At 42.7% G+C, this 24,121-nt stretch overlaps 1 protein-coding gene across 4 annotated transcripts in view; it reads left to right on the forward strand.

The window, feature by feature from the left end:
* The window catches only part of SHROOM2 (shroom family member 2), a 124,871-nt gene that overhangs the window by 78,073 nt on the left and 22,677 nt on the right, over positions 1-24,121 (forward strand). For all 4 annotated transcript variants that reach the window (XM_084506657.1, XM_084506654.1, XM_084506655.1 and 1 more), the window contains 2 exons: positions 4,890-7,527; positions 9,475-9,578. In XM_084506657.1, coding sequence (XP_084362783.1) covers positions 4,890-7,527; positions 9,475-9,578 — 2,742 coding nt within the window. The remainder of the gene's footprint in view (positions 1-4,889; positions 7,528-9,474; positions 9,579-24,121) is intronic.

Genomic DNA, 24,121 nt, shown 5'->3' on the forward strand with positions numbered 1-24,121 from the left:
TGGACTTTAAGGTGGTACTGGTCTTATAAATTAAACTGTCTTTTTGTAATATGATCTTCCCTGTGTTCTTGCTTGTGTAAAGAGGTAATAAGACCAACAATTTTCAATGTTTGTTTAAAGCACTTTAATATTTGTCAGGTCTCATTCAGTGCTGTGAAAGAAAGGCTGACACTTGTGTAGTTTTAGTTGTGAAATTTTAAATATTGCCTGTTTGCATCTGGTTACAAGTTCTTGTTTGGTTCCTGCTTTTAGGTGACATTCTTTAGCATTTTCACAAGGATTTTAGTCCATTTGTTTTTGTTTGTTTGTCTGATTGTTTGTTTGGTTTTTCTTCTCCAAACAATTCACATTGGGCCATAGTAATTCTGGGCATTAAAGAAAACCATTCTTATACACCTTCTCCATTTGGAAAGTAACCTTGTTCTTTCTCTGCTTCCTGACTGTACATTCTTCGTCTTTGCTTCTTGATGTTAATTTATCGTGCTCGTTAAAACAACAGAAAAACATTCATACTTTAAGATTTTATTTCATACCATTTGTACACCCTTTTTTACATTGTTTGATTTCTTTTGGAGTTCCTTACTCTTTTTAAAAAAACTTGCTATCTGCCCCCCCATAAAATGGGAAAATTAGCAGTTAGAAAGAAAGGGTTTTCAAAATGCATTTCATAATATTTCATTAGCAGAACTTTTAGCACATTATTTGTCTGAAATCATTGATTGTAATTGTTCCTTTCTTACATTGACTAGTAGAGTTTGTACTTAAATTTTCTGTAGATAGGCTCAATTATATTTTTGTATTTAAAGACACTTAGAGTTCTTGTACAAGAAATGAAATTCATAAATACCTTACACACTTAGATTTCTTTGTTCCAGTGCTAATTTAAGAGTATTTTTACTTTCAGTGGACTGAGTCTCTTGACTGAAATGTAAATTGTTACATGCTTCCTGCTCTTCCTGATCGTTGTCCTTGAACCTTGCGAAAGTAAGATATTACAAGACACATTTCTGAGAGTGTGATTTGATAGGAGCTGGTGATATTTAAAATATTTATTTATTTATTTTTAATTCGATTCAAGATATTTAAAATATTTATTTATTTTTATTTGATTTAAGTGCACTTCACAATGAACTTTTGGCAGGTGAGTTTCGGTATGAAGGAACAGGAGGAGGGGACTGGAGCAATCCCCTCCTCTAGTGTATCATAAATAGCAGCAACTGCTGACAGACGTTAATGATAACAAAAAGGGCAAACTGCTTTCTCAGACGGTGCTAGAAGACGCAGTGGTTTCAGCACAGTATAACACCAGGGTTCCAAGGACATTACTGCTCCTGAACTTCTCAACCACCTGTGCTGCCCACTTGAAAGCTTGGCTGCCAAAAGGTGATTTACCTGGGAGATTTGTCCCTCCTGCTGTCTATTGCCCATGACCAAACTGGCTTCATATTGTGGCTTCTGGAAATCCAGCACTCCCAGAGTGCCAGCCAAAGGATTTGGGTATTTTGAGGATCTCAGTTGTAAAGTAGCTTTATTTTTGAGGTTGCTAGTCTGAAGAAAAAAAAAAAAAAAAGGTGAGTAGCCTCAGCGATTCCCCGCTTTCAAGGCACAATCCACAAAACCAGCATGTTTCAGCACCAAGCTGAATGGGATTCAGGCTAGTCAGTACCTGAAAGGAGCAGTATGTAAGGAGATAATACAAATAGCTCAAGGAGGGGATTTTTCTAGCCTGAGGATCTCATCCTTGTGCTTCTTCTGGAATTTCGTGACTGTCCTTGAGCTAAATATCTGAAACTGGTACTCACAGCCTAAAATCTCCTCTGAAATGTGCATGCTTCAGGTCTCTCTGTGAGTGTGAGAATCAAATCGCTTGTAAAATGTGGAGTTCAGCCAGGAGGAGAGATCCTACCAAGCAGGATATACTTGGATTTCAGAGGGGGGAAGGGACAGCTGCTCAAGTCAACCTTCTGAAAATTGTCTTTACTACATAGGTAGATGCTAGATTAAGGCATGGGTCTGTTTTTTGTTTTTTTTTTTTTTGGTTGGTTGGTTTGATTTGGTTGTATTTTTCTTGGCCTGCCCACTGAATTTAGACCTTTGAGAAGGTGTGTGAAGCTACAGGAAGAAAGAAAGAGCAGAAGAGACTTCTGCAGGTAGGAGAAAGGGTAGTTCTGGGGCCCTGAACTCCACATCTGCCATTCTGTCTGTGTTTTTATCATATGACTTTTGTGCAAATACTGTAACCTACCCAGGGATCACTGGGCTAGGCATGGGTGCCAAGAACACTTTTGAATAGCAGAGCTAGCAAGTCAGACCTTCTAAGGGTCTGATGCCTTAATTTCCCATTGTGAGTCGTCTTCTGTCATTTTCAAAGAAGTCACACCTGAAAAATGTGGATGCAGACTTTTTTTTCGTAGCCCACACTAGGCTATGGCTGCTGGCACTGTTCTGGAAGGTGTGGGTATGAACCATCTTGAGTTGCTATAAGTTTAGACCCTGCCCTGTCTTCCACTAGGATATGCTATAAAAGGGGGCCTTACGTTCATTTTTCTTTGTTTCACCCAGGTGTGTAGTTGAAACCAGTAACCTCTACTACTTTGTTACAGCCTTACAGGTGTGAATGTGAGGCAAGCAAGCTTTGAGAAGGCTGCTTAAACTCGATTTTTGAGGGACGTTAGTCTGGTCTGAAAGCTGCCTGATTTGCTGAGGTGATGTCATTTCTGGGAGGGCCCAGGAGCACAAGCTCATGCCCTGGGTTTGGGGTGTGCCCCTTGGCCAACATGACCAAATAAAGGTACTTGCAGATCATTCCAGGAATTTACCTGTCAGTCTTAAACCAACAGTACAGGTCCATTTATGAGCCTGCTCTGAAAAAACGCCACTGAGAGAAGGACAGCCTGGGATGCCAGACTGTCAATAGAAAAAGCTTTTGGACTCTCTCCTGTGCCAGACTGTGTGGGAGTATTGCCCCACAGGTAAGGACCGTGGGAGGCCAGGCTTTGCAGTAACACACCACCAGAAACTTTGCTGCCTTTCCTATGAAGTTTTTCTCGCATCTGTTAGATTTCCATGAAGGGGTTTCTGGCAGAGCTGTGAGCTCATACGGATGATCTCTGCTTCATGTTTGGTAGCAGATCTGTTGATTGTAAGGAGAGGCTCTCTTGTGCAAGTATCATCTTTATCTTAATGCCAAGCATCATCTTACTGCTGAAGAAGGAGGTAAAAACCTGCAATTAAAAAAAAAAAAAAAAGAGCAATTCATAGGAACATTGCTTACATTCTTCACTAAAAACAGAGATCCTAATGGCTAAGATACTTTCTATGTGACCCATAGTATCTGCTTAGGAAGAAAGTTAAGACTTTTTAAGTATTCAGTGAAACGCTTTGAAATGCTGAAAATGAAAGAAATAAAAAACATATATGAGGCCACTGCTAGTTTATCTTGTCAAAGAAAATGCTTTTAGAAAGTAAATGCAAAGTATACTTTCACTTACTTCACTTAAGTTATTTTTGGCCATATTGTATTAAAAAAAATAGCAAAGGCTACAGTAATATATAAAAAAAAAAAAAAAAAAAAAAAACACACACACAAAACTGTAATTCCTATCTTAAAACTAAATTCCAAAGAACTGTTTAGTTGTCTTCTTGCAGTATTTCTGACAGAAAAAAAAATAATCTGTGTCACCCTTTGTATATTTTTATGTGGACTAATCTAATTTCATTAGGAGCTTTCACAGGTTTCTTTACTGCACAAGATTTGATAGATGCTTCATATAATTATAGCTACAGGGAAGTGGAACAATTCTGGGATTTCTACCAAGGGGCTTTGCATGCAAGGACAGGAATTGAATTTGGTACATAAAAGCAGGAGGGGCTGGCAGTGAAGTTCAGACAGGAAGAAGTAAGAATAATTGAGAAGACTCTTGTTTCAGCACCAGCGTGTTGGATTGACAGGAGGTGGGTGCTGTGGAAGATACAAAAGAAAAGAGCTTGAGAAGGAAGAAACAAAACAAAGCCGATTGTGAGTAGGAAGACAACAGAAGCAGCAAGATTTTGAAATAGCATCTAGGCAAATGAGCCAGAGAAAGTGCAGTGTCAAAGATGAATTTTCTGTACAGGAGGGAGTGACGGAGAGGTGATGATAAGGATTTCTGAAGAAAGGTTATAAGTTTGGTATCGGCCATCCAGAAATTAAATTACTCTAGCATCTCCTCTGGGAGTTTTTCTGTCAATGTTGTGGCCAGATGGAACTGAATGAGATTTTTGTACTAGTGTCAAACTGAGAGTGGTTTAAGAGCACATTAGTAAGGTACACATGGAGGAGGCTCAGAACTGGTGGGAATTGAGGATAAAGTCTTTAGTGAACCTTCATTTTGAAATTAAAATATTACTCAAAGGGGTAGATTTGGATAAGCAAGACAAAGGATGAAGTTTATGAGATGAAGTAGTGAATTTCCAAAACGTGAACAGTGAAGTACACAAGTTTAGTAGCTGGAGGAATGAGGGTGCCTGGAAAATAAACTGTAAATGAAGTTGGTGTTTGTCCTGAGGAAAAAGGTATCTGTGGGGGGTCAAATTGGTTTAAAAGTCAGCAAAATCAACAGTTTGCTCAGGGAAAGAAGAACCTTTAAGGAGATAAACGTGTATTACTTAGTGGTAAAGGTAAGAAGGAAATGCTAATTAGTTTTTTAGGTTTCAGGCTTTGAAGCAGTGACAAAATAGAAGGATTAAGCCATGGCTTTGTGTCTGAACTTCTAATGTTTGTAGATTGTCCCAAGTGACTGTTGTGTCACAATGTTAATAAAATTGGTGTCCAGATTTTTGTAATTATATCATGGGATTTTTTGACTGTTGTATTTATTGTTTTTCTATTTGTTTGTTTCCTTCCACAGTTGTTCTTCTCATGACCTGTCAAACTCCTGGGATCAGTCAAATCTGCATCGTGCTTCTGACCAGTTCAGTTCTTTGGGAAGTATGGACAGCTGGGACCAAACTCCACAAGTAGCCCAGTATGGGAGACTTTCTTCTGCAAGGTCTAATAGTAGCATTGAGCATCTAGGGAGCCAAAGTAAGCGGGATTCAGCCTACGGGTCTTTCTCCACGAGTTCGAGCACCCCTGACCACACTCTGTCCACGGCAGACACTTCTTCAACAGAGAACATGCTGTACAAAGTAGGTCACTGGGAGACTGCTAAACCAGGAAACAAGTCTGGACAGTTCTTGAACGATAACGGTGGAATAGAGGACAAACCTGGATATTTGCCAGCCCCCGTCCAGTATGAGAATAACAGAAGTCCTAGAATAGAGGAACACCCTGATGTCAAGCTTGCTGGCTCTGGAAGATCTAGTTTTGGACCCGTCTGGTTTGTTCCTGATAAGAGGAAGTCTTCCTCTCCTCCCCCGCCACCTCCACCTCTTCGTAGTGACAGCTTTGCTGCTACCAAAGGCCATGAGAAAGCCCAGGGCCCTGTGTACTCAGAGGGTGCCAGCACGCAGCACTTTACAGCCCTGAACCGATCTCAGCCCAGGAATGACTGGAACTCAGAAGCTGTGGAGCAGCAGCGGCGGCCTTCCAGAGCCTGTGACAGGAGGGTCAGCGGCTCAAATTATAAATCCGATCTCAGTTCAGAACATGCTTTTTCTGCAGCTGCCGAAAGGTACAACAGTAGCACGGGAACTGCGAGCAAGCTGCAGTCATCCCTGTCCAGCACTGATGTCCGGTTTGCACAGCCCACCTACAGTTATCACCACCAGCACCAGTACAGTGATGAAAGCACTTTTTTTCACAATGCAAGAATGTTAACTGCGCAGAAAGAGCAGCAACCTTTTCTCTCCTATAGCGGCATTCAGGAGTTACCTGCTGATCATTTTCATGGGTACAGTCTAAGCCACAGCAGGCTGCTCAACGCAACCAGTGCTGCTGAACAGAAGGTGGACAACACTGGACAGAGTCGCTATTATTGCGTGACAGCAAAACAGCCTGCTCAGGGAAGTTCAAAGCCACTGCAGCTCAAGGATGACAGCTGGAAACCTGCAGTGGGGGCTGATGCATCTCTCGGACCATATGAAAACCCTGCAGTTGTCACAATGGTCCAAAAACCAAAATACTATCTACCTCAACAATCTGTCGAATCTCCTCTGGAGGGATGTGAGAACAGTAGTCATTACACGGTGGACAGAGAGGGGGATGTTAGATCCGCCATAGTAGAAGAGGCTAAAAAACCCAGTCATGCTGAAAAGCCTGGACAAAAGAAAAGCTTTGAGAGCAGCTTCGATGAAAGTGAAGCTAAGTACTGTCAACAGGAGTATGTAAAGGGCTGCGTCCTTACCGCTGAGAACAGACCTGCTCAGAAAGATTTTAGGTGGGGAAAAGACGAGAGTAGCAAGATTTCTCCTCAGAGGACCCCAATGTTGCACTCTTTGGCTCAGGAAGGGAAAAAGCAATCTGACAACAGCCCAGAAGCTGTAACAGAGCGGCAGCCCCCGTTTGACACTCACTTGTCTAAACAGGCACGAAGGAGCGATCGTTTTGCAACAACCCTGAGAAATGAGATCCAAATGAGGAGAGCAAAGCTGCAGAAAAGCAGAAGCACGGCTACTCTAATAGGGTCGTGTGAGACAGAGGAGGGCAATGAGAGCTGGAAGCCAGATTCATCCGAAAATCTGAACGCCTCCCCGGATACCAGCTTTACCAGCACCTACAAAGATCACCTGAAGGAAGCGCAGGCCAGGGTTCTGCGGGCAACTTCCTTCAAACGGCGCGACTTGGAGCCCAGCCCTGCTGAATATCCCCCCAGGTCACCGGAACGGAAAGCTGGTAGTTACAACTCTTCATTATTGGCTTTGGTTTCTGAAGATGTGTCTGGATTCCTTGAGGCTACGCAAGCTAAACCGAACCCCACAGGGAGTGGTGCTCATCACGTTTCGCGCATCGGGGCCAGGAAGAGGTTCACAACAGAGCAAAAACTGAAGTCCTACTCCGAACCGGAGAAGATGAATGAAGTGGGGATGTCAGAGGATGAGTGCCACGCTCATTCCCATCCCAATGCATCTGAGGAAGTCTTGGGCTCGTTTGCAGACAGGTGGAAATTTTTTGAAGAAACAAGTAAGCCTTCATATAGAAAGTCTGCACAGAAACCAACTCCCCACAGTCTGCCTGAGGGACAGCCTGAGAGGGCTGACAGGAAAGCGTACGGTGGGCAGGAGGGAGACGAGTCATGGCATGAGAGAAGAGGTCGGGCAGCCTCTGTTGGACTGGAACCTGCACATGCTTCCAAAGGTAACGTCCACCACGGTAACAGCAGTAAGGCTGCTGACAGGATTGTGAAATCTGAGCAGCCGCAGCGCCTGGGAACCTTTGCAGAGTATCAGGCGTCGTGGAAAGAGCAGCGGAAGCCCATAGAGGCAAGGAGTTCAGGGAGATACCATTCAGCAGATAACATCCTTGATGCCAGCCACGAACAACACGAGAAACACCAGTACACCCACGAGAGGTCCAGATCATCCCCTTCAACTGACTTCTACAAACAGGTACGAGGCGCTTTCACACGATCCCTTTCACTGCCCTTCAGAGGGACAGGGGACAGGAGGGGCAAGATAATTTTGGTAAAAAAATTCTAGTTTAGTGACACATTTAATGCAGTGTTAGCCTTTTGTCAGTAATGGAACAAATGTTACAGGTAGCTCTCAAAAGTAAAGGAAGGGAGATCAAAGTTTGTTTTGCACAGGAATTAAGAGTAGCAAAGAGCAATTGAATAAAGTAATTTCTTTTGTATTGCAGGTAGCTGGAAGGAAAAAAAAAAAAAGGTTGATTTGATAATGTCCTCTATTTTACAGCAGAGATATATATGAGGTCAAAGCAATTTGCACTTGGAGTGCTTCATTATTGTGGCTGCCTCACTCATTTTAAGTCTTATAGTTGTTCTCTGCAACTACAGGGAAAAATATTCTAAGGGGAAATGATACCTACTTTGTCCACTTTCGTTGATGGCCTTAGCATTTTCTCTGCACTTCCCCTTTTCTTTGAAACTTGTTTGCTTCAAAAGGTACACGGGACAGAACTTCAGCCTGCTAAAGTTAAGAGATTATAAAAAACAACTGTTAATGTTAAAGCTGCGCTGCAGGCTACAGGAAAAAAAAAAAAAAAAAGAAAAAAAAGAAAAAAAAAAAAAAAAAAAGAAACAGCTTAGTGTTTTATTTTTTTGTCAGTTTTCTTGATTTAAGAACTATAAATGTATTCCTCAGAGAGATGCCAAATATCTGTTCTTGTAACTTGCGAGTAAATACTAAGTTAATTTTTAACTGAACAGGGCCAGGGAACGGCTGGCAGGTGGCAGGGGAAATAGATGGAGAAATCGTGTCTCTTAAGCTCTCTGTTTAAAATATGTTGTTCAAGCTGCTACAAGATTGTCTGATATGTATGAGGAGTTGGAGTGTGTTCAACCTGGGTTGAACTTCACCTTCTGCAAGAAAAAATGGAGGGATATTTTTTTTCCTTTTTTTCCTCTTGTTAAACACATTGAGTACATACATGCACATGCACACAGCACGTGTGTGTGTAGTGGGAATAAGATGAGCATGGCTTAGAAACAAAATATGTTGATCTCGAGTTGTGGACTCTTTTGCTTTACATTTTTTTTCTTTAGGTTTTGCAAAAGTCATTTTTGAACTTTGCAGGCAGACTTAACTATGCAGGTAATTTACAAGGGTAGAGGTTGTAAGCCCTGGAAATACTCACCTGGAAGTTATTTTGAAAATTCAATTAACTAAATTATTAAATAATTGCCTACCCAGCAGAAAATCACCATCTAATCTATTCCATGTATGCATTTCTGGTTTATTAGTCAGAGCCTTTAAGTTCAGTATAGGCCTCCTGGGGCAAAACGCAGACACCTGTTTAGGCACCTGGAAAATACGGTGATAAGCGCATTGAAGATGCTTACAACAGACCGAAGTAAATAAAGATGTTGTTTCGCATGTACGGTGGGGATGGTTTCAGTGCTAATGTGCAATTAAATTTCCTGTAGGTTCAGTGTTTGTAATGCAAAGCCGTGCTTGGGGTGTGGTTGTTTGAAGATAGTGAGATAATAAATTTCTGGAACAGCAGCGCCGAATGTTTTACTAAGAAACTAAAGTACGCACTCAGGGATTCAAAAGCCGGTGCGTACTTGCCTGCTCTCAAATGTAAGCAAGTCTTCTGTAAATTCTTTGCTGTATTTTTGTCTTTGCCAAATGGAAGTTGCAAAGCGAACTGGGCGAGTAACTCGAGCACAGCCAGGTCTGTAGCGCTGTGCAAGAGGTCACATAGCACACTATACCACTTAAAACCAAACAAGCTCAAGACATGCTGTGCTGTTGACTTCATGTGAATTCAAAACAGAGCAAACCCACAAATAAGAGGTTCCATAATCATAGATTTTTTCAGCAGTCTGAAACATGATGACTTGGTGTCTTACTTGTGCTCTAAACCACTTTTAGGAAGTCTCAGTCGAAGTAAGGAGACAAGCAGAGGATTTGAAGGAAGATGGGGAGCGTACTTTCTCTAAAGTTAACAACCTGGATGACAAGAACCACGCTGTAAGGTAAGCATTTCTTGATTTCTGGCTTGAAAGCAGTTCTTATGACAGCTCCTCTGATTTGATCTTTTCCTGACCCCAGCTGCAAGGTTAGATGCTTCTGTGATGCTTTTTTACAACAAGAGTTTTTACAACACATTTTCCTTTGTTTTCCCCCATCCTCCCGACATGCATGATGTAATTAACATTGGGACTGAAATTTCTGGGGACTCAAGGGTGAGCTTGAAGAAATTGTCGAGTGTCGAGTATTTTGTAGTTTGTTCAGAGCCAGATGATTATTACTAGTGTGCATGAAACAATACAGATTTTTTTTTCATATCTATCGGTTACAGGTTTTTTGGTGGGGGGGGAAATGCTTGAAGTTTACCAAAGCCTTCCAGTATTATATTTGGCAAAGGCTGTATGCTGCTGGAATGCAGTAGCACTGTAAATTGGACTTCTCTGTGCTTGTGCCTTTACAGAATGCAGTACATGAACAGCAGCCATCAAGAGCTGTCTTCCTGTTTGAGCAGCTCCGCTTCTCTGTTGGTTCAGGCTTTAATTACACTACACCGTGTTTTTCAGCCCCTCTACAAATGTATGGCTGCTGTATGCACAATGTGGCTAAAATCCTTGAATGCCCGGCGTGCAGCGGGGTGCCCTCCTGCCTAGCAGCCTGCCGGAGCCCTTGTAGTGCAACCAGGGATTGCGGCGATTGCTGCTGCTGCGGCTGCCCAAGGGGTGTGTGGCAGCTGAATTGGGACCGAGTAGATACACCAGTTTTGTATCTCATTTTTTGTAACAAGAAACACATGAATGGGGAAAATAGCTTCTACGGGCTTTCCTTGGTTCTGTAAGTGGTGTTAATTTCTCATGGGGAGAAAAAATCCTGAACTGTAGCAAACACAAGTACTCTGGGCATGACCGTAAAAGCTGGTAAAAAAAACAGTATTCCTGTTTTTTTTATGAAGTGGTATTTTGCATTGCTTATGGCCCAGCTGAAGAGACCATCTGCTATTTTTCTAATTCTTTGTAGCCCTTTGTGATCACTGTAGTGATTTCCAAATGAGTAGCACATGAGGCTGAGCGTGTGTGTGAGCGCGCACGCGTGCGGAGGAGAAATTGGGCTGGAGGGAAGGAGGGGGAGAGGGGGAGGAAGCAGCACAATAAGCCCGGAGCAGACAGCATCTCTGCACAAGTGAAATGATTTCCATCTAGCATTGCTGAACCCGAGTCACAAAAGCATGCGCATAATACACCTACGCCAGCATTTTAGCAGTGTTTGTGCAGCACAATTCTTGCTTTATAATCGTGGAATCCATGAAAATCACATGACTGGGCACCAGCTGCAATAACTTTTTTTTTTTTTTTTTTAATAAGCCGAAGCCTATTTTGACATAGTATTTCAGATGTAGTATTTGGCCATTTCGCCGCATTACAGGAGGTTTTGTAAAATGGTCTCTTTCACAGTCCTTCCCTCGGTACTTGTGTTATGCAGGGGGGTTACATGTCATCTGTATTTAAAGCAAACAAACAAAAATATAATCTCTTACTTGGGCATTTAACTCCTGTAGTGTGAATTGGCAGTGCATGATGCTGTACAATGGGAAGAATATGTGTTTCGATGGTTTTTTTTTTTGTTTTTTTTTTTTTTTTGAAATTGGCACTCCTGTGCTGAAAAGGAACCAGGCTCATTGTGAATGAATGGATTTTGTGATTGTTTGGGGTGGGAGGGTGGGGATGGGGGGATGCTGCTCTAATGGCATTTAGTGTCCTCCTTTTAAAAACTAGCACTCTACAAGCAGCTGGCATATCTAACCCAATCTGTGATATGTTCTAGGACATGAATAGCACCCAACCCTAAGGTCTTCCTCATGGGCGTATATAATAATGCTTCTGACAATTTTGGGTTAGGATTACACTGCTGCTGGCCCTTACTTTGTGCTGCTGAGATCTGTGTGCTACAGTTGCCTTTTCACTACCAGAGACAGCATCACTGTGCTGAACGCAGGACGAGCCCTCAGTGTTTGTGTTACATACACGGGGACCCAAGCTGAGAGCCAGTTTGGGAACTCACGGATGCTTCTGTGAGTTAGAGACTATCCAACAACATGACATGATGCCTCTGGCCTCTCTCCCCTTCAGATCAGGTTTGCAAAAAATGAATAATTGTTTTTTTAAGTAAACTCTGAAAATATGCCATTGCAGCATTCCTGATTATTTTCAAGAAAAATACAAGTCTTTTTAATGCATTGAATCTAGAACAAAAAAGGGTTGGAATATTGTAACAGCAAATGGTTAAAATCAAACCAAAGAAATGCTTAATAAGCATTTTTTTCTCCTAAGCTTTTAGCTGCTGGTTCATTTTGCTACAGCATTTTTCTGAAGTATTTTTTAGCACACAGTTGCAAAATGTAAATCAGTGTTACTTCTGAAAGGTTTGGGTTTTTTGTTTTTGTTTTGTGTGTATTATTTTTTTTAAAAAATTGATGAAGATAATTTGAGAACTCCTTTCATCTTTGGACTGTATTTTTCCCTTTTGAGATTACTGAACGCTTCCAATGAATTCAGGTTGTTTCATCTCCCTTTTTTTTTTGGAAGAGCTACATCATGTTCTTCTGAATTTCAGTATTTAATAGCGTATAGTATTATTTTTATAGGAACACAAAGCAGTCGTCCATAGTAGCCGTTATTATCTCTCAAGCTGGAAGCAAACCACTCCTGTTATAACCTCCCAGGTGTGTAGTCATCTGCCATCAGCTGAATATTTTTATACTGTGGCTTGATGCGATTCTAAGCATATTCTTAACTTTAGGACTGCTTTAAAAGCATTACATGACACTGCTGATCTGCAAAAGAAAATTGATGCTTTTTATTTTTAACAATGCTAATGTATTCTATTGCAAATGAGTTACCAAAGTTTAGCTTCTGACATGTAAAGTTTGTCCTTATTTAAGTGGGCCTCACTCTCCGTATTTGTCTAACGACATAATCAGCTTATACAATTTATTTCCCTGTAGGAATATCCACAATTTCTGAACTAACGTAGTCCTTCAAATTTAAAGATGGAAGTGTGTAATCTGGCCTGTAGTCTGCGGCTTCTTGCAGGATCACACAGCACACACAAAAAGTCTGCATCGAAAGACTCGTGCTTTATGAGCTAATTCTTAAGACTCCCACCTACTAGAGGTGTTCACAGTCATTGCTTATTTACTTTCAGAGTGTTTGACTTGTATCCCTCTAAAATGTTTCTGCAGTGTCTATAACAATTAGATAATTTCAGAAACTGAAAAGGATTTATGAGATCACAGCTCACAGAAAATCTTTCAACATTTAATAAGTGTCAAATAAAGGACCATGTACATGTCAAGTACAGGACCACAGCATGACTCAACTCTAATTAAATGCTATAAGAAGTTTCTTTTTGACCTTGAATGCCTTAGCAGTTGTTCCTACCTAAGCTCTTGAAGGCAGAGGAACAGCCTTCACCATACAGAAACAGATTAAAAGCCATTTCTTGATGCCTAAGTAGACCAAGTGCCCACGTTTAATATTCTAAGAAAGCAAGACTAAAATCTCTGACAAAGACACTGTTAAGAAGCAGGAGCTGACAGAGAGGTTTCTGAGTTCAGCACCAGGTGCTTCGTAAGGGATCTGATTTTCCAGGAGTTAGTGAATATCAAGCCTCCATGCTGACCAGGCAGTGCAACAGCAAATTACAATGCAAGGAGGAAGAAGGATCGCCAGCAATGTAGGAATTTAAATAGTCTTATGTTTCCTGAATCAAATCAGGTGGAATAGAATTTAGAAAGGGGTGATACTTCATATATGTGTGTGGTTATATGTATATGAAGTGTATACACACATAAAACATGCATATGTGTTTTGGTCATATTTCTCTGAGCTTGTTCTTTCGTGTGCATTGGGACTACATAGCTATAAGGGCTAGCTAGCAGGAAAAAACAACGTGACACATTTGGACAAATCTAGTTCTTGTGTAATTTCATGTTTACAATGAAAAATGGTGTCATTTAGACACTGGAAATGTTCTTAGGAACTACCCAGTTTTTTATAACTCCAGTAATTTTAAGTTTTATATTTTATTTGTTTGTTTTACTCTGCTGTCAAAAAAGTAGCAATATGCAATGGGTAGTATCTGCTTAACGAGGTACTTCAGGTATTGAAATGCAAGAAAAGAGCTGAAGTGGGTGTTCTTTATAGCAAAAGGGCCATTTCATTACATATGAGCAGAACTCTACTTGCAGGCATTGTGTCAAATAAAGAATATGTTTTAAATCTGTATTTAGTGTGTATACACTGCTAGAATCAAATTGAGAAGTTTTTACTGGATGACTATTGCGGGATGGATGCATCTCAGACATTGTAGGGCTTATCAGGACATCACCAGAGGTTATAAGCAAAATGTTTTCGCCCTCCTCCCTTTTCCTTTTGAGGAAGAGATGTTACGATATTGGGTAACTGCTTCCTTATAAATCAGTGCAAAATGACTGGCAAACATTTCGTGCATGTATTAACAAGCTTCAATATGTTACAGTGAGAAAAAGGTCAAAATTCTCTGCTTTACATGTCACCTACAGTTGTTGATGTTTTCCACGTAAATACATAATATTTTTCACTCTGATAAAAGAAATGAAATATTCCTTACCAGTTTGCTGAGTATGGGATTACCTAACATGTAGTATTGTGTAGGAAGAAAAGTGATATGTATAAGATTACTTTTTGATCTAACATTCAGTGCAGTAGCAATTTCCACATCCTCATTTCATTCAAGAGCTTGTGAAGTGTCCTCTTTTTAAGATCAGTTTAACTGTAATAAGGGCTTCCATAATAAGGACTTAAACCTTTAAGTGCTCTTTTTTGAGGGAGATTAATTTGAGTTAAACGGAGAAGACGTGCTGTTCACCCAGCCAGAGCAGCGTTCCCCTACCAGCAGTTTGCGTGCAGCTCTCTGTCGTCATCTGGAGGCGGTGCAGGAGAGCCAGCATGCTCATCCTCCTCCCTGGTCCTTAGCTGTTAAGACTTGAAGAACACGAGCTGCTGACGCCCTTTCTATTTACACTAGCAGCTCTTGATCAGTAAGATGCAGATTGCCAATGCATCTGTCAGACCACCTTTTTGTCACTGATGTCGTCCTACGTTTGATACAGTCTAATGGGTGATCCAGTGCAATCTCAGGCTCCTTTAAAGTATGTATTTTCCCAGTCTGAAGCTGAAAAAACACTTTTGTAGCTCTTCCCATTCATATAGAGAACAAAGGAGAGTAAAGCCATCAGCATGTATTCATGTGTTAGAAGTCCCAAGCCTTTCGTTTTCTTAGCCATCTGTAAATACTTGTCATTATTACAAGTTTTATTGCCACGAACCACTGTGTCCTTCCAGTGTATTAGTGTATTTGACTGACGAATGATAGCTGAATAACTATCATGCTGTGAGATACCGTAACCTGGAATCCTTCCTATATGAAAGAAGTTGATTCTTAAAAAACAGTCATGCTAGCCAGGCCAAATGTCTTCCCAGTCAGGTTTCCTTTGTCAAACTGAGGAGTAGCAGATGCTCAGAGAAAATAAAAGGCTAACACAGAGCCATGCTTCCAGGTGTCCTTGCCCAGCCTCTGGTTATCTGCATCTAAGAGGTGCAATACTAAATATTTGCTGTCAACAACCCTTGATATATATGTGTGTATGTGTGCATATATATATATGTTTTATTATTTTTATTTTATTTTATTTTTTTTTTTAAGAAAAAATCTAAGTGGTTTTGGACCCACATTGACTTTTGATACCCACCCATAGATTTTTGTGATGATGTGAGGAAAAGCATCTCTTGCAGGAGGGGGTTGTTCCTCTGTGAGAGTTAATGCATGATTTTTCCCATCTTTATTGTCCTCTTCTGTGTCTTTCCACTCTCTCCCGTGTTGCTTTTAGAGCAGTGGGAGAACTGCAACAACTTTAGTGCACGCTATGAATTCATAAGGTAACATCATGTTTCCTTGTTGCGGATGACACCAAGCTGCACAGTGTGGTTGACATGCTGGAGGGATGCCATCCCAAGGGACCTGGACAAGCTTGCAAGGTGGGCCTGTGCAAACCTCATGACATTCAGCAAGGCCAAGTGCAAGGTCCCACACCTGGGTGGGGACAGTCACAAACATGACTACAGGCTGGGCAGTGAGTGGGTAGATAGAAGCCCTGTGGAGAAGGTCTTGAGGGTACTGGTGGATGAAAAACTCAACAGAAGCCAGCAGTGTTGACTTGCAGCCCAGGAAGCCAACTGTATGCTGGCCTCATCGGAAGCAGGGGCAGAAAGTCGAGGGAGGTGATTGTCCCCCTCTGCTCTGCTCTCGTGAGACCCCACCTGGAGCCCTGCATTCAGCTTTGGGGCCCCTAGCCCAAAAAGGACATGGGCCTGTTAAAAGAACTCCACAGGAGGGCCACGAGGATGATCAAGGGGTTGGAGCACCTCTCCTACAAAGACAGGAGAGCTGGGGTTGTTCAGTCTCAGGGAAGGATGGCATCCCGTGGGAGGGACCCCACGTGGAGCAGGGGCAGGGAGTGACCGTGAAGGGGTGGTGGCGATGCAGCGTCAGGGACTGACTGCAGCCCCCATTCCCCTGCACTGCTTGGGGGGAGGAGGTGGAAGGGGGTAGATGGGGGGGGAACATGATCTGGGGTTGCTTTTAGTTTCCTGCTGTTCTAGTCCACTAGTGATAGATTATTATTTTTTTTTTTAATGTTCCTATGCTTAGTCTGTGTTGCCCATGACAATAATTGCGGAGTGATCTCCCTGTCCTAATCTCAACCCTTGAGCCCTTTTCATCGTATTTTCTACCCCTTTCCCTTTGAGGAGGGGGAGTGGAGAGTGGTTGTGGTGGAGTTCAGCTGTCCAGCTGGGTAAAAACCACCACAGGTGGTCTTCTAAGGTTCCTTCCAATCCAAACCATTCTATGATTCTATGATTAACCTTTTTTATTTCTTTTTTTCTTTTTTTTGTTTTTTTTTTTTTTGTCTGTTGCTTGAGATGTTTGCATAGAATGGTCTGTGAAACACATATATTCATTCCTGCACAGTGGTAATTCCTGTTACGCATTACTGTATATGTTGTACATGTTGTTGAGGTATATGAAAAGCTATCCTGTGAGTAACTACTTTTATGAAGTCTGAATTTCATCTGTCGTTTTGTGACCCGTTCACTCAGTGATAGGAAGTCCTCTCACCAAGAGCTGTTGCCACCTTCCTTGTCACCCCTTCTGTAAACCAGCTGGATACGGGAAGCACTGCTGTCGGTCAGGTGGTGCTGGAAGAGGGGATCTTGTCCGATGGCAGTTAGAAGTTATTAGGAGCCTCTGGAGATAGTTGTGGTTTTTTTTGAGAATCTTTTAAAACTCTGAGTAGTCTCTGTCATCCAGGTCTCTGTTGTCCACGTGTGTAGTGACCCTACTAATAAGAGTAATGCATTTCAGGCATAGCTTTTCTGCACGAGCCCACATGAGTAGCAGTCATTTTAACATGCCAGTTAGTGCATCTGCTGAATCTCTATATAATTTCTACTTGTTTGCTTAATTTAAATATTAAATTTACGGATCTGAAATTCTCCGGATTCATAATGAGTATATATTTACTCTTGCTCTCTTCCTTGCTCTCTCCTTAGTAGCCTTACACCTTCCTTCCCCAAACACTTCATGTGTCACTTTGCTCAAACAGTTGTCCAGGCATCGTACAAATGGAGAGCTGTGCATCGCAGCCACTGTTTCAGCAGTTTCCTATGCGAGTTTAAGGTGATCATCATCTAGGCCTGGTAACTCATGGCTACCCAGTGAATTGTGGACCTCATCCTTTGGTGCCTTCATCACCACTTGAAAATAATTCCTACATGGGCTGCTCTTTGCGCTCACAAATGCGAAGGGAGTCAAGTAGGCTTTATGCCTTTTTTTCTTAGTACTTATTAGTACGTTTATGCCTTATTTCCTTTGTACTCTTACTATTGTTCTTTTTCCTTATAATCTGTCTAATCTGTCTGGTTGCTAGTATGTTTGAAGAAGTTTTTTTTTTTTTTTTTTTTTTTCATGTTTGTTTTTTTGTCCCCTCCCTAAAGCCTTTAAGAAGTTTTACCTCAGTCTTTTGTTTATCAGTATTCTGTTAGAATAGTTCTGAATTTTCCTCATTTAGGTGGGGCTTTACTTCTCTGGTGGATACCATTTAAATTAACTATCTAATCCAGCCTTTCAAGGGGAAGAAGGAAAGAGAGGGGAGAAAAAAGGGTGGTCTTCTACTTTGTTGGAAGGTATTGTGCATTTTCTCCAAGTTTTATGTATTGTATCTTCAGTCACATGTTATCTCTTAGCATTGCACCATCTGGTGTAATGTTCTTTTAAAAAATATTCCTCTCCAGTATGTAGATGCCCTTTTCAAAATTAAATACCACAGTGTGGATTCTTGCTCTTTCAAGAATGATTAATCTAAATACATATGGCCACTGGCACAGGGTAGCTCCTCGGTGGCAATGTTTTGAACCAGATTCTTTTCATTCCTCAGGATCAAGTCAGGAGTTGCATGTTAAATTGTCCCACTTTACTCTTTTCTTCCTTCTGTTGTCCATTTTAGAACTTTCCGAGCTGCTTCAGCTACGAGATCTGTGGCTCCTCAGGAGCATCCCAGGTGCGTTATTTTGTGGTCTAGAATTGGTTGTGGCTAAATGAGTGCTAATGAAGGTGCCTTCTACCACTGTTACCTCTTGGTTCCTCTCTTGACTCGCTCACGCCCTCCCAGAAGATCTATCCATCCTTTCTTCCTGTGTTACACAGTGGGTCAGTCCTGCAATTCAGACTAGCCTTACACCATTGCCCCCCCATTCGTAATTCTAGCATAGGACCAGCCCAGCGACTGTCAGGTGCATGTCCTGCAAGGCCTTGTGATGCTCTGCCCTGACTCACCAGCAGCTGCTGGATCTCATTAAATGGATGCTGGACTGTCTCCAAAGCCCGTGCTTGCCTCTACACTACAGAAACGTAGCCCTGTTTCTCCCCCATCCAAATGCCTCTTCCCCGCAGTGTGTGTTTTTTCCCTCTACCTTTTTGTTAGGTGAATTCTGCATTCCTCTCCGTTAGCGTGGCGGTAGCCACCCCACTTCACATAACCCCTTTTTTCTACTTCCAGCTTCTTGTTACTGAGCAAAGTGCCTTTCATTTAATTGCCGTTGGCACATCTGTTCTCCACTGTGCGTGCAGGGACAGCTAGGGGTATGCAAGGACACGGTGGCCTGAAAAAGGAAGTGTTGGAGCGTAGCTTTTGCTTGGGAAAACTTCCTTCCCCCACCCCCAACGGTGAGTGCTAGCAAGTGTTAGCAGCTGGGAGAAGCCCGAGGTGTGATTCTGAAGGTATTAAACTGGGTGCGATCAACAGGAACGGCACCTGAGAAAGTGGAGAGAGAGAGAAATTTGTAAGCTTTCATTCTTTTCTGTTGCTGTTCTGGCGTGCTTTTACTGCTTTCCCTGGAAAGAGGATTAGAATGAAGACTGTCTAAGACTACGCTTTAGTTGCATCGCTTGATATTCAGCTATCTTCTTGTGGCTATTTCAATGATAAAAGTTGAGTAGGGAGATTGGAGGTAATGTAAGGTATGTCTCTAGTGGTTATATCCATCAAACATCATACACTGATATATTATAGATTCTGTTTTCCCCTAAATGACTTGTTGGGAAACATTTTTGGAAATAGGTGACTGATTTGTCTCTTCGGTGCAGCAGTCCCTATGCTCTGAACATATGGCATGACTTACCGTCCTTGTAGTAAAAGCTGCCCTGTGAAATGTTCGCCTTCTACTAGAAGCCCCTAGGCAACGTGGATTATGATTTGCTGTCATGCATAAGACTGTTTACGCCAGTAAATGTGAGTAAAGTTTTGTGCTGAAAAACAAAGCGCTAACTGGAACGTCCATGTCTCTGAAGGGGGCAGGCAGACTTGTTACGAGCTGTTAACCACTTGCCTTGCTTTATGTAGACAGCAAAGGTAGAATGACTTTTCTTGAAGTCTTTCTCTATAGATATAGAAGTCAGATTGACAGCTTTGGGAGACAAAAAAAAGTAGGGGAGTGGATTAACTGGGTATCAGGGTAGTACCAACATACCAAACCATTGTTTATGTGCAGTTTAAGTCACGTTTTCCTCTCTTGAAGGTCATCTTTTAAAATGACCTTATAATTCATATTAAAGCCTTATCTGCAGTCCCTCTGCTAAGTCTTTAAAGTGTTCTTGCAGAAAAACTGAAAGGACCTCCCGCTCTGCTCTGATGCAGGCCGTGGTGCATTTGCTTTCCGCAGAGGGAGCGTGGGGGTGGCAATGCGCTGGTGTAGCATGAAAGCATTCAGTGCCTTCCCTGCACAACCTCCTGCACGAAGAGCGCCTCTACACACAGCGCATGCAAAAAAATTCAAGCTGGAGGGCTGTTGATGAGGGCTCCCTTCTAAAATTAAAGACTTGGTTATTTGAATCTTGCTCAGAAAGGAGCCCGGTAACATACTGATCTTCTAAAATGCTTTAAATATTTAAGATTCGTGGAACTATTGTTGCTGATAATGATTTTCACAAATGAGATGAAAAACCCTTACAAAATTAAAGGACTTTTAGGAATCTTTTTTTTTTTTTTTTTCTTTTCTAACCAAAACCAGGGGGTGGGTGCGGGGGAAGGGAAAAGCTTTGAAGTCTCTGAGATCTTTTCCCTGAGGTCAGAAGTTTCTGGTGATGTAACACACAATACAGACCAAGCCTTCACTTATCAAGGTTAAAGTTGACGGAGCCTGTATGAACTTGTCAATCATAGGAAGCAGGCAAAAACAAGCCAGCTGTTGTGAGGCATGGCTTTGAAAATCCTCTGCATTACAGTAAATGAGACGCAGAGGTTGTGAGGGATTCAGTGCTGTGGGGCTTTCAAATGGGCTGGCACATTTGCAGGGATGCAAAGCTCACCGATCCAGTGACTGTGGATAAACATCTGTAAATCCTGGTAAGGCTGCCTTACGCTTCGTGCTGGCACATTAGAGAGGCAGCGAGATGGACAAGCCTTAATTATCTCTCCCCCTCGGTTCTGGACGGAAGATTGCAGTATGTATTCATACAGTATTTCTTTTGTTCTCCAGGTCTTTGAGTACACGCTGTCTGCTGTCCCTATCAGCAGAAGCTACAGTAACAAATTGGGAGCGGTGCAATGCTGGGCACAGGCTTGTGTTTTGCTTGGTAGAAACGCCTGCTGTACTCGCTGATGTTTCAGGAGAACGGGGGGGGGAAAGCGTGCGCTGATTCCAGCTAGGATGCTCTGCGTGCATGTGCTCGTGCACACACGCTGCTTTTAGCAGCTTTTGTTTTCACAGTTGGCATAATGCACAGGGGATGAGAGGGCAGCGCCGCTCAGAAGCCTTCGCTTTCTGCTCCGAGGGCTGCGGAGCTGCGTGCTGTGTGCTGCCTGGGGTGCCAGGCTCGGGGCTCCTCTCGGCGAGGGGTGATGCGAGAGCTTTTCATCGTGTCATTTTCCTGGCAAGCGTGTGGCTGTGAGTGCCGGCTCGCACGAAGACCTTTCCTCAGCAGCAGGAGATAGGGGCTGGGAGCGTAAGAGAATCGGATGTGACTACTGGAAGCAAGGGGTGAGTGCAGCGCGGGGAGAAAAGATGGCTATTGAAACGTGTGCGTGTGCATGCTAATTAATTTAAATAACTGCTGGGGGATTTTTTGTCTTCGGAGGTGAGCTGTGTGTTCGCTTTGCTGCCTGCCCGAGAAACCCAGGTGACCTCGCTGTTCCTCACAGAGCGTTTCATTTCATAGCTTCTGATCTGTTCCTGAATTTTTGTTCAGCTGCAAGCAGCTGTTTTCTGTAGTAACAGCAACAAGAAAATAGCAACAGCATGTCAGAAAAAAAAAAGTCTAGAGGTTAAAAAAAAAAATCATAGGAATGGCAATTGGAATGTGGCTTTTTTGAATAAATTCACAAAAAATCATTTTTCTTGTAGCTTTTTTTTTTTTTTTTTTTTTTTAACATGAAAGTGATTTCCTTGTTAGCATTGTTTGAAAATATTGCCTTTTGTCTCTGCAGTGGTTGCCATTTATGTAATATGATGGGTCTTGTTAGACTGTTGGGATATTCTGATGATTGCATTCGGTGTGTAAGTACAGAGCATATTAACTGGCTTGCTCAAGTGAGCAGAACTCATTTTAAATCCACATACAGGCAATCTGCTGTGTGCTAGGACAGGCGTGCAATAGATAAAGCAAGTAAGAAAACAGCCATAAAAACATTTTTTTTATCATTGATTTTTGATGTGCAGCAAAATGGAGGAGGGGCTTGTATTTTCTGAACTAAGGAAAGAACAACATCTCTCCCTCCACCCTTTCCCCCAGGAAAGGCTCCTATGCTGCAAGATAGTTAATTTTAATCAAATTTAATTTATTATTATTATTATTTTTTTTTTACTGTGGACCAATGCATTGTGCTGTTACCTGTGACTGACTGGCCTACATTTTATCCATCAGCATCATATCTTTGCTTACTGGATGCAGGTTTAGCGTGGGTCTGTTACATTTAGTTCCGATTCTCCTGGGGTAATGCTTTTAGAAAGAGAACATAAAGTGAAAATCCATTGCTGTGTGTGTTGCCATGCAGGCAGGACACGAGGGAAGATCTGGTAGGATAGGCAGACTGACAGGCAGTGCCTGTTATCATATTTCTTCCTGTGATAAAGGCAGGTGATTGTGGAGGGGCTGTTAAGCTAGACTGACATTTTGTTCTATCGCATTGGGTGCAACAGCTAAGCAATATCTAGAGTGACTAAACAGATAGCTACCACCAGATGCGGGTGATGTTAGCAGGCATTGCGAAGAGGAATTGGAGAACCAAGACTCACATCGTGATAAGCGGGTTGTAGTGTAACAGCGATGTGCTGTGGGGTGTGCTGTGCTTTGTGAAATGCCTTGCTGGTTTTGGACCTCCTGGTGTCTTCCAGAGTATATCATGGCATATTTCTGAGAGAGACAGCACAGCATTCATTGTTTTCATTATTCTTTTCATCTTAAGACATACTTTGGTTTTAAGACCTTTGGCTCAGCAGTGCTTCTGGGATGGTAGTTGCCTTCGTCAGACCAAGGCAGTGACCAGCTCTGCTTCTTGGTAGTGACCTTCATGTTGCGCCTCTTCCAGGAGTGACCACTGTGGCACAATCATCGTGGTGAATAAATCGTGTGTTTTCCAGAGGATCCTCTGTTGTGTGAGGAATAATAAACACTTCTGTGCAATTTTGTACTCCAGGGTGTGATGAGGCATCTCTGGAATATGTTCCTTACCTACTGCGTAGTGGTTGCTGCATGTTGTGCCGAGCCAGTAGTGACAGCAGATGCAGTGCTTGTCAGAAAGATGGGCTGCCAGTACAAATTGCCCTCGTACTGCGTGCCCAGGCTGGTGCTCTGGTGCCAGTGTCTCCTTGCCACTGTTACAGTATAGCCGATTTGGGGTGCTAGAGCCTCTAAAAGAAAAAGTATTTGGGACTCAGAGGAGGATTTAGATACCGAACAGATGTCTGCATGTGAGTGAAGTGCCTGTGCCAGGTATAATCCGTGGAAATATTGGACTCAATTCATCTGGCACAGCACAGGTGTCTAGTGAGACCTGAGACAGCCTTGTGTGTCCCCCTGACCTGTGCTGGGGTATCCAAATGTATCCCCTAAACGGCGAGACCCACGTGTGATTTGCTTGTAGAGATCACTTCAGTACGATGTGAATCTCTCAGATTGCGCTGCCGGTATCAATACAGACTGACTCGCGAGCAGACCTCTGACTTCTTCCCGAATTTCAGGGAGTCTCACCCTGTGCGTCCCGTCCCAGCTTCGTCATGTCCTGTCGTGGTCCCGAGCAGCGTTGTGCTGGGTAGAAGAAGCTGCTCTTTATTTGCAGGCTATTGCACAAGTGCTCTTGGATCCCACTGTGCAAAGTGCTCCGCAAGTACACAATGAGAGCACAGTTTGAGCGCATAAAGTTCACAGCTGAAGAAGTAGCATGTCGGCAAGGGCCCTGCCTATAAACAGCCTCCTGGCATGAGCCAAGGCTGCGTTTCACAATTGCTGTAAGCCACATAATAATCTGGTTTGAGCCAGGTCAGTTCCTTGATCCAATTTTCTGTGGGGCTGTACAATTGCTACTGCGAGTGCAGCGAGGAGGAGTGCAGGGAGACAAAATCAGAGCTGACTAAGGAGGAGACTGCCTCTTTAGGCAAAATATCTGCATTGAGGTCAGCTTAAAGGCACCGCCAAGCTGTGGCCTAGGGAATGAGGGGTTGTTGCTGCAGGATGAGGACTCTCAGGGAGGATTCCTACTCAGGTATGAGGGCCTTTTTCCAGCGTAGCCTGTAGAGTCCTACGAGGAATTTCAGCTAAATCAGAAACAGCCACTCCAATCGCTTTCTTGTGCCAGTAAGCGGCTGGAGCACACGGTTGCTTACATAACTGTGCTTGGGTTTTATGGTTAAACGTCAGCGTGTAGGTGAGGTCTCCGACGAGCAGTGCGCTTTTGTAACGT

This window comes from Aythya ferina, assembly GCF_964211825.1.
Source record: "Aythya ferina genome assembly, chromosome: 1".
NCBI classification, from domain to species: Eukaryota; Metazoa; Chordata; class Aves; order Anseriformes; family Anatidae; genus Aythya; species Aythya ferina.